This window comes from Tamandua tetradactyla, chromosome 8 (assembly GCF_023851605.1).
Source record: "Tamandua tetradactyla isolate mTamTet1 chromosome 8, mTamTet1.pri, whole genome shotgun sequence".
NCBI classification, from domain to species: Eukaryota; Metazoa; Chordata; class Mammalia; order Pilosa; family Myrmecophagidae; genus Tamandua; species Tamandua tetradactyla.
Genome location: NC_135334.1, coordinates 79009605 through 79021224, shown reverse-complemented (window position 1 = coordinate 79021224; position 11620 = coordinate 79009605). Strand labels below are relative to the sequence as shown.

Below are 11620 nucleotides of genomic sequence, written 5' to 3'. Positions count from 1 at the left end.
TGCGGGAATTGTGCTTTAGCTTGTGTAGCCCCAAAAGTTACCTGGTAGCTTTCAGGCCAAAAGCTACCCAGATTTGCAGAAATTGCATGGATAATGTTGCCTTTCCTTGTCTTCTAGCTATATGTGTCCCTATTTCCTAGTAGTACTCTACTATAGCATGATCCGGGTTATTTTGCTTCTCATTGTCATGCATCCTTGAGAGAGGAGCTGAATCACAGAACTTTATGGAAACTTTTCTTGATTTTTAAGCAAGTCGATTGTCCCTTTAAATGGGTTAAGAGCAAACCACTTTCTCCAACCATATCTGAAGTTTGAAAATGGAAATAAATATTGAAATTCTACTGGATTAACAAATTATATGGAGATTATTCTGAGCTTGATCTCAAGCCTAAACTTGTGTTCAACCACAGAATGACCCCAATTTTCTTTTCCAGTTTATTTGAAGTGCTTTATAATCGAAGGTAAATGGCATAAGAAACAAGGGAAATTGTAAGATAGAATTCAATTAGAATTAGACCTAGGGACACAGACAATTATTTGTGTCTAAGATGATTTTGCTTCAGATGAAACACAATATGATGTTTCCTTAATGTCCATGTACATAATATCCATATGTAGCCTCTTATATTCCTCAATTCACAAGTTGTTAGGTCATTGAAGAAACAGTGAAGAACACAGAGGAAGAGAAGAAATCAGAAAGTGGAGAAGGAACAAGAAAACGAGAACAGGACAAGTAGAACCTAATGATAAGAATGAGTAAATGATTTTAAAGAATGAAGAAATTTGAAGATTACTGTAAAGATTAAGACTTTGAATCAGCTCTTTCTCCGCCGGACCGCCGCGCGGCGCACGCGCCCCGCAGCAGCCGAGCCGCCCGACCTCCCTAACCCCCCTCTTTCTCCGCCGGACCGCCGCGCGGCGCACGCGCCCCGCAGCAGCCGAGCCGCCCGACCTCCCTAACCCCCCTCTTTCTCCGCCGGACCGCCGCGCGGCGCACGCGCCCCGCAGCAGCCGAGCCGCCCGACCTCCCTAACCCCCCTCTTTCTCCGCCGGACCGCCGCGCGGCGCACGCGCCCCGCAGCAGCCGAGCCGCCCGACCTCCCTAACCCCCCTCTTTCTCCGCCGGACCGCCGCGCGGCGCACGCGCCCCGCAGCAGCCGAGCCGCCCGACCTCCCTAACCCCCCTCTTTCTCCGCCGGACCGCCGCGCGGCGCACGCGCCCCGCAGCAGCCGAGCCGCCCGACCTCCCTAACCCCCCTCTTCCCCCTCCTGCTCCGGCTGCTCTCCAACCAACACGGTGCCCTCTTCCCCCGCCTTCACCGTGCTCCTCCGCCACCAGCCTCGACAGCCTTTCCGCCCTCACCTTTCCTCCTCCAGAACAACTACTGGGGGAGTGGAGATAATACAGAGCAGCTCCCGGAGCCACGAGGGAGATCAAAGGGACAGCGTACCCCATCCTGGAACGGCTGACTATCTGGGAGAACCAGCTCCGGTGAGATCACCAAGGGGCACGGGCTTTCCTGGGTGGGACAGCAAGCGACCGGAGTCCCTCCCTTCCACCTTCCCAGGCCAGCTGGTAGAATTGGACAGGCGGTCCCCTTAGGCCGCGGCGGCTGGTGCCCCCACCACACGAGGCCCCCCGGAACAACTGAGATAGTTGGGTCGGAAATCCCCAGACTGCGGAGAACAGTGACCGGGGGATCCCTTCCAAACACGTGACTCCCCCGTCGGCTGGGAGCAGTGCACTCTCCCGGGCTGCGACAGCTGGCGCCCTCCCGCCACGCTTGGTGCCCCGGGCCGACTAGCTAATTTGGCCGGACGCTCTCCTGTGCTGCGACAGCCGGCGACCCTCCCCGCGTTTGGAACCCCGGGCCGGCTGGCATTCTTCCAAGACGCTTCGGTTGCCGAACCTCCCCTACGGCGAGAGTTTTCCAGAGTTGAGGGACCCACAGCAACTTTCGCTGGTGGAACCCACAGACAGGCGTGTGCCACGTGCGCCACCTACTGGGCAGGATAGGAAGAACAGAACCCAGAGACTGCGCAGAAAAATCTTTCAACCTGTGGGGTCGAACACCCGGGGAAATCTGACTAAATGCCCAGACGCCAGCAGAAGATAACGGATCACGCTCAGAGAATTGAACATATGGCCCAGTCAAACGAAGAAACCAATAGTTCAAATGAGATACAGGAGCTGAAACAACTAATGCTGAATATACGAACAGAAATGGAAAACCTCTTCAAAAACGAAATCGATAAATTGAGGGAGGACATGAAGAAGACATGGGCTGAACATAAAGAAGAAATAGAAAAACTGAAAAAACAAATCACAGAACTTATGGAAGTGAAAGATAAAGTAGAAAAGATGGAAAAAACAATGGATACCTACAATGACAGATTTAAAGAAACAGAAGATAGAATTAGTGATTTGGAGGATGAAACATCTGAACTCCAAAAAGAAACAGAAACTATCCGGAAAAGAATGGAAAAATTTGAACAAGGTATCAGGGAACTCAAGGACAATGTGAACCGTACAAATATACGTGTAGTGGGTATCCCAGAAGGAGAAGAGAAGGGAAAAGGAGGAGAAAAACTAATGGAAGAAATTATCACTGAAAATTTCCCAACTCTTATGAAAGACCTAAAATTACAGATCCAAGAAGTGCAGCGCACCCCAAAGAGATTAGACACAAATAGGCGTTCCCCAAGACACTTACTAGTTAGAATGTCAGAGGTCAAAGAGAAAGAGAGGATCTTGAAGGCAGCGAGAGAAAAACAATCCGTCACATACAAGGGAAACCCAATAAGACTATGTGTAGATTTCTCGGCAGAAACCATGGAAGCTAGAAGACAGTGGGATGATATATTTAAGTTACTAAAAGAGAAAAACTGCCAGCCAAGACTCCTATATCCAGCAAAATTGTCCTTCAAAAATGAGGGAGAATTTAAAACATTCTCAGACAAAAAGTCACTAAGAGAATTTGTGACCAAGAGACCAGCTTTGCAAGAAATACTAAAGGAAGCACTAGAGTCAGATACAAAAAGACAGAAGAGAGAGACATGGAGAAGAGTGTAGAAAGAAGGAAAGACAGATATGATATATATAATACAAAAGGCAAAATGGTAGAGGAAAATATTATCCAAACAGTAATAACTCTAAATGTCAATGGACTGAATTCCCCAATTAAAAGACATAGACTGGCAGAATGGATTAAAAAACAGGATCCTTCTATATGCTGTCTACAGGAAACACATCTTAGACCCAAAGATAAATATAGGTTGAAAGTGAAAGGTTGGGAAAAGATATTTCATGCAAACAACAACCAGAAAAGAGCAGGAGTGGCTATACTAATATCCAACAAATTAGACTTCAAATGTAAAACAGTTAAAAGAGACAAAGAAGGACACTATATACTAATAAAAGGAACAATTAAACAAGAAGACATAACAATCATAAATATTTACGCACCGAACCAGAATGCCCCAAAATACGTGAGGAATACACTGCAAACACTGAAAAGGGAAATAGACACATATACCATAATAGTTGGAGACTTCAATTCACCACTCTCATCAATGGACAGAACATCTACACAGAGGATCAATAAAGAAATAGAGAACCTGAATATTACTATAAATGAACTTGACTTAACAGACATTTATAGGACATTACATCCCACAACAGCAGGATACACCTTTTTTTCAAGTGCTCATGGATCATTCTCAAAGATAGACCATATGCTGGGTCACAAAGCAAGTCTTAACAAATTTAAAAAGATTGAAATCATACACAACACTTTCTCGGATCATAAAGGAATGAAGTTGGAAATCAATAATAGGCGGAGTGCCAGAAAATTCATAAATACATGGAGGCTCAACAACACACTCTTAAACAACAAGTGGGTCAAAGAAGAAATTGCAAGAGAAATTAGTAAATACCTAGAGGCAAATGAAAATGAAGACACAACATATCAAAACTTATGGGACGCAGCAAAGGCAGTGCTAAGAGGGAAATTTATTGCCCTAAATGCCTTTATCAGAAAAGAAGAAAAGGCAAAAATGCAGGAATTAACTGTCCACTTGGAAGAACTGGAGAAAGAACAGCAAACTAATCCCAAAGCAAGCAAAAGGAAAGAAATAACAAAGATTAGAGCAGAAATAAATGAAATTGAAAACATGAAAACAATAGAGAAAATCAATAAGACCAGAAGTTGGTTCTATGAGAAAATCAACAAGATTGATGGGCCCTTAGCAAGATTGACAAAAAGAAGAAGAGAGAGGATGCAAATAAATAAGATTAGAAATGAAAGAGGAGACATAACTACTGACCTCACAGAAATAAAGGAGGTAATAACAGGATACTATGAACAACTTTACGCTAATAAATACAACAATTTAGAAGAAATGGACAGGTTCCTGGAAAGACAGGAACAACCAACTTTGACTCAAGAAGAAATAGACGACCTCAACAAACCAATCACAAGTAAAGAGATTGAATTAGTTATTCAAAACCTCCCTAAAAAGAAAAGTCCAGGACCAGACGGCTTCACAGGTGAATTCTATCAAACATTCCAGAAAGAATTAGTACCTACGCTCCTCAAACTCTTCAACATAATCGAAGTGGAGGGAAAACTACCTAATTCATTCTATGAAGCCAACATCACCCTCATACCAAAACCAGGCAAAGATATTACAAAAAAAGAAAACTACAGACCAATCTCTCTAATGAATACAGATGCAAAAATCCTCAATAAAATTCTAGCAAATCATATCCAACAACACATTAAAAGAATTATACATCATGACCAAGTAGGATTCATCCCAGGTATGCAAGGATGGTTCAACATAAGAAAATCAATTAATGTAATACACCATATCAACAAATCAAAGCAGAAAAATCACATGATCATCTCAATTGATGCAGAGAAGGCATTTGACAAGATTCAACATCCTTTCCTGCTGAAAACACTTCAAAAGATAGGAATACAAGGGAACTTCCTTAAAATGATAGAGGGAATATATGAAAAACCCACAGCTAATATCATCCTCAATGGGGAAAAATTGAAAACTTTCCCCCTAAGATCAGGAACAAGACAAGGATGTCCACTATCACCACTATTATTCAACATTGTGTTGGAAGTTCTAGCCAGAGCAATTAGGCAAGAAAAAGAAATACAAGGCATCAAAATTGGAAAGGAAGAAGTAAAACTATCACTGTTTGCAGACGATATGATACTATATGTAGAAAACCCAGAAAAATCCACAACAAAATTACTAGAGCTAATAAATGAGTACAGCAAAGTAGCAGGCTACAAGATCAACATTCAAAAATCTGTAGCTTTTCTATACACTAGTAATGAACAAGCTGAGGTAGAAATCAAGAAACGAATCCCATTTACAATCGCAACTAAAAGAATAAAATACCTAGGAATAAATTTAACCAAAGAGACAAAAAACCTATATAAAGAAAACTACAAAAAACTGTTAAAAGAAATCACAGAAGACCTAAATAGATGGAAGGGCGTACCGTGTTCATGGATTGGAAGACTAAATATAGTTAAGATGTCAATCCTACCTAAATTGATTTACAGATTCAATGCAATACCAATCAAAATCCCAACAACATATTTTTCAGAAATAGAAAAACCAATAAGCAAATTTATCTGGAAGGGCAGGGTACCCCGAATTGCTAAAAACATCTTGAGGAAAAAAAACGAAGCTGGAGGTCTCGCGCTGCCTGACTTTAAGGCATATTATGAAGCCACAGTGGTCAAAACAGCATGGTATTGGCATAAAGATAGATATATTGACCAATGGAATCGAATAGAGTGCTCAGATATAGACCCTCTCATCTATGGACATTTGATCTTTGATAAGGCAGTCAAGCCAACTCACCTGGGACAGAACAGTCTCTTCAATAAATGGTGCCTAGAGAACTGGATATCCATATGCAAAAGAATGAAAGAAGACCCATCTCTCACACCCTATACAAAAGTTAACTCAAAATGGATCAGAGATCTAAACATTAGGTCTAAGACCATAAAACAGTTAGAGGAAAATGTTGGGAGATATCTTATGGATCTTACAACTGGAGGTGGTTTTATGGACCTTAAACCTAAAGCAAGAACACTGAAGAAGGAAATAAATAAATGGGAGCTTCTCAAAATTAAACACTTTTGTGCATCAGAGAACTTCATCAAGAAAGTAGAAAGACAGCCTACACAATGGGAGACAATATTTGGAAATGACATATCAGATAAGGGTCTAGTATCCAGAATTTATAAAGAGATTATTCAACTCAACAACAAAAAGACAGCCAACCCAATTACAAAATGGGAAAAAGACTTAAATAGACACCTACCAGAAGAAGAAATACGGATGGCCAAGAGGCACATGAAGAGATGCTCAATGTCCCTGGCCATTAGAGAAATGCAAATCAAAACCACAATGAGATATCATCTCACACCCACCAGAATGGCCATTATCAACAAAACAGAAAATGACAAGTGCTGGAGAGGATGCGGAGAAAGAGGCACACTTATTCACTGTTGGTGGGAATGTCAAAGGGTGCAACCACTGTGGAAGGCAGTTTGGCGGTTCCTCAAAAAGCTGAATATAGAATTGCCATACGACCCAGCAATACCATTGCTAGGTATCTACTCAAAGGACTTAAGGGCAAAGACACAAACGGACATTTGCACACCAATGTTTATAGCAGCGTTATTTACAATTGCAAAGAGATGGAAACAGCCAAAATCTCCATCAACAGAAGAGTGGCTAAACAAACTGTGGTATATACATACGATGGAATATTATGCAGCTTTAAGACAAGATAAACTTGTGAACCATGTAATAACATGGATGGACCTAGAGAATATTATGCTGAGTGAATCCAGCCAAAAACTAAAGGACAAATACTGTATGGTCCCACTGTTGTGAACGGACATTCGAGAATAAACTTGAAATATGTCATTGGTAACAGAGTTCAGCAGGAGTTAGAAACAGGGTAAGACAATGGGTAATTGAAGCTGAAGGGATACAGATTGTGCAACAGGACTAGATACAAAAACTCAAAAATGGACAGCACAATAATACCTAATTGTAAAGTAATCATGTTAAAATACTGAATGAAGCTGCATCTGAGCTATAGGGTTTTTTTGTTGTTGTTGTTTGCTTGTTGGTTTGTTTGTTGTTGTTGTTTTTTACTATTACTACTACTTTTATTTCTTTTCTTTATATTAACATTTTATAGCTTTTTCTGTTGTGTTGCTAGTTCCTCTAAACTGATGCAAATGTACTAAGAAACAATGATCATGCATCTATGTGATGATGTTAAGAATTACTGAGTGCATATGTAGAATGGTATGATTTCTAAATGTTATGTTAATTTCTTTTTTTTCTTTCCGTTAATAAAAAAAAAAAAAAAAAAAAAAAAAAAAAAAAAAAAGACTTTGAATCAGGAGAAGTTCAAATTCAAAAATTGCTGCTATCCCATGATATAAACTTTGTTTTCTTCATCTATAGAATGAGAATATTAGATCAGTATTCCTTCAGGTTTTAACTTCACCTAAAAGAGAAGATATATGGAGAAATGGGGATAGTCCTCACCCTTTCCTGCTTTTTTTTCTACTCCCAAAACATTGCAGCCCCAGGATTTTCGCATTCCTCATTTGTCTCTGGCTTTGCCCAGTTACACTGGGAAGGGATAGAGAGGTGGGCAGGAAAGGTAGCTTTGCTTTATCTGTCAACCTGAATCCACTGCCAATCAAAATTTTAAAAATGTGTCCACCATAACCTAGTGTTATGGAAGATATAAAAGAGAGTTCAGATTATCATAATTGGGGATTATGCAGATATTGTTTTCCCCAATCTTTACACAGACTTATTCTTTTTGTGCAAATATCTTCACAACATGCTCACGGATTTGCTTGGTCCGGACTCCATAGATGACTGGGTTAAGGGCAGGTGGGACAACCACATATAGATTAGCCAAAAGAATGTGGATGTAGCGGGGAACATTCTGACCAAAACGGTGTGTCATAAAAGAGAAAAATGCTGGTGTGTAAAAGCACAGCATGACACAGACATGGAACCACAGGTATTGAGAGCTTTTAGTCTGGCATCCTGAGAGGGAAGGTGGAAAACAGCATGAAGGATAAGCACATAGGAAGTGGCAATCAGAATCACATCCACAATAATGTTAGAAATCACCATGAGCCCATAGATAACATTAACCTTGATGGGCGCACAGGCCAACCGGGCAAGACCCATGTGTTCGCAGTACGTGTGAGGGATGGTGTGGTGCCCACAGAAGGGCAACCGCAAGATGAGGAACACAAATGGAGTCACAAGAATTAAATTTCTTCCAATAATTACAGAGGCCAGGAGGCTGATGGTTTTATTCGTGAGGATCATGGTATACTGGAGAGGGTTGCAGATGGCAACAAAGCGGTCATAGGCCATGGCCACCAGTAGAACAGTCTCCATGCCCGTGAACATGTGGATAAAGAACATCTGAGCAAGACACCCTCCAAAGCTGATCTCCTGGAGATTGAACCAGAAGATGCCCAGCATTTTGGGAATGGTGGATGTGGACAGACCCAGATCTATCATAGACAACATGGCCAAGAAGTAAAACATGGGCTGGTGGAGGCTGTGTTCAGTCTTGATCACAAAGAGGATGGTGATGTTCCCCATAAGGGCAATCAGGTACACGATACAGAATGGGAAAGCAATCCAGATATGTATAGTTTCCAGGCCTGGGATTCCCAGCAGGAGAAAGAAAGGAGGATGAAACTGGGTGTCATTCATAGATGGCATTCTTCTAACAAGTGTCTCTGAATTTTTGTTAGGGAGGAGAAATCTCATGTTCTTTGAGATCTTCTGTTATCAAGGTCCTAGAGAGATGGAAAGAACTCTAATCAATGCACTGGAGAAATGGTAGAATAATTCATTTACAAATATCAGGGATTTTGTTTTTCCCATAGTGTAACTAAACAACTTTCTCAGGACACATTATTTTTCTATGAGATCTGTCATAGGAGATATTTTCCATGGATTTATTTTCTCTAATATATGGGATCTTTAAAGGAGCTGACAGTATTTCAAATATATTGAATGCTTGCATTTTGTATGTCCTTCCATTCCTTTTTCAAGTAGCACCTAGGTTACTTTTAGGAAATTACCTGACCCGTCATTCTCAAAGTGTGGTCTTGAGATCTCATGGAGTTCCTGAGACTCTTTCAGGGATTCTAAAAGATCAAAACAATCTTCATAATCATAAGCATTATTTGCCTTTTTCACTCATTTTCTCATGAGTACACCATAGAGTTTGCTAGAGGAAATATGAGATGTGGTATTCCAATAAGTTAAAGGCAGATATAAGCTTGAGAATCCTGTTCTTTTTTTTATTAAACTAGCCTTTAAAGATATTTGCAAAGCGTAAAATAATGTCTTTCTTACCATTACTTGGAAAAGATAGTTAAATAAGATATGTAATTTTTGTTTATATATCGTGGGTTCAGTAATACTACTTTAAAATTAATAAATACAACTTATTTTTTAGATTCTCACTTTTAACTTCTCAGATGGTTAAAACTGATGTGAATATAATCTATATGAACCAAAGCTCTCTGAGTTCCTTAATCATTTCCAGACATGTTGAAAGGTCCTAAGTCCAAATTAAAATTGTTGCCTTACCCAATTGTGACATCCATTAAAAACATACAAAATTATACCCATCCGGCTTTGCCTAGTTGGGGTATGAACAATCAAATACCTAGAAAATTTTTAAATTTTAGTGTTATTGAAGTTAGTTTTGTTAAGGAATTTTCCTTCATGCCTGAGAATGAAATTACTTTCTTTTAACTTTTTGTGTCTGTTAAGACACTGTACAATGCTACATAACCTAAATTGCATAGAATTCATTTATGTATTTCTTATATCTGCCAATAGTCTAGCTGCTCATCTATTTGGGCAATATTCATTTTTATATCTCCAATGCTGCCATATGAACATTTAGCTGCTAAACTGAATCATGGTTTGTTTAAATGTATGTGCATGTGTGTGTGCAAGAAAGAGAGTGAGAGCGAGACCATGTTTTAAAATATTTACAGTTGCACATATAATTTGTCATGTAACACTGCAGGTAGTGATTGAACAATAGAAATAACCAGGTAAGAGATTTCATGATCTCTTCCTTAATGTAAGAAGAAAAGCAGCATTTCTTGACCCCAGAGAAACTGGAAAGAAAGTTGTTCAAGTGCAAGGCAGAACACAAAGTTTGCCAGTACTGAGGGGAAAATGCCAGGCTGAGAAACTACAGCGGGTGGTTTGTGCTGTAGGACTTGGAGGAATCTGAGGGAATAGCCTACTTGACACTTCATACAATTTACAGTCCATGGTCCACGTCATCTGTGGTGCAGTTGCTTCTCAACATGACACATTCCTAATTGGAGGAAAAGTTTCCAGGGACATGGAAGAGTTGACTAATCTCTGACAGTATAGTCCAAAGTCAATAGGACTTCCACTCTCTCACAGTTTTGGACAGAATGCTTGCTGTCGGCAATAGTTGTAGCTACGTGCCACAAATAGTAACAGAGTTGGCTATAAAGCTAAAAAATTATTCCTGGAGATCAAGGTGGTAAATTAATCCTAGCCCCAAAGTTTCATTTAAAAGAGTAAATTGATAAAAGATCTTTGTCCTTTACTGCTCACCACTGCTCAGTCCTTTCCGTTTGTGATTTTTTTTATCTGGTTGGTTCTTTTCCTGCTGACTATAATGGCAGTATAGTAAAAGGAGTTTGTGTGGACTTTGAAATCTTTGAGACATGGCTTGAAATTCTGCAATGCCATTTACTAGCTGGAGACTCTTGGACAAATGAATTGCTTTCTTTTTTTATTCCCTGTAAAATTGGGACAATAAATTCTGAATTCTACCTGATGTGGTTTATTTTAAGTATAAATAAAACTGATAAATGCAAAAATACTAGCTTTTAGGGAAGTCTTCATTAATGGTAGTTATTTACATTATTAATGTCTCCAAATATTTCATTTTTCTTTTAGTTGAGGCAGTTAAACGTATTATAACTGATGGTAGAATTAAGTTCACTATAACAGAGTCCATTCTTTATCATTAAGCCATGGTTGGCCATGAGGTGAGAAGAAGATGGAATGGAGAGACGGTTGATACAGAAGAGGTCAAACTGAAGGACTAACACAGAGCCTCACACGTAGAGGTAACTCTGGATTTCTATGAATCATAAATAATCTTGTGCTCCTTGATTTGAAATGGAGCACATTTCTGCCCCCATTCTTGCAGATTTCCCAAACACGGTGGGATAAAGTCATTGGTGGCAGTAGGAAATAACCTTCATTCAAGCACTTTCATGACTGGGTCACAAAGCAGGAGACTGGAGGAGGAGGTGGTATCTGGGTGATTTGACAGTTTTGAGTTTACAATAAAAAGGGCTTGGATATGTGCCCATGAAGTGGTGTGGGCTGGGGAGCCAAGTTACAAAAGACAACCACTAAATTCACTAGGACTATGAAGGATAAAAAGGGAGAAACTAGTTGGGAACAAATGGAGGATAACTCCCTCATTGTATTTGGATATTGACATCAG

At 40.1% G+C, this 11620-nt stretch overlaps 1 protein-coding gene across 1 annotated transcript; it reads right to left on the bottom strand.

Moving 5' to 3' along the window:
• Window positions 1–7879: 7879 nt before the first annotated feature.
• LOC143643598 (olfactory receptor 52E4-like) lies at window positions 7880–8847 on the bottom strand. Its single transcript, XM_077112209.1, is given in 2 exon segments — window positions 7880–8088; window positions 8091–8847. Coding segments are annotated over 2 exon segments (936 nt in total). The 5' UTR covers window positions 8818–8847.
• Window positions 8848–11620: the final 2773 nt, after the last annotated feature.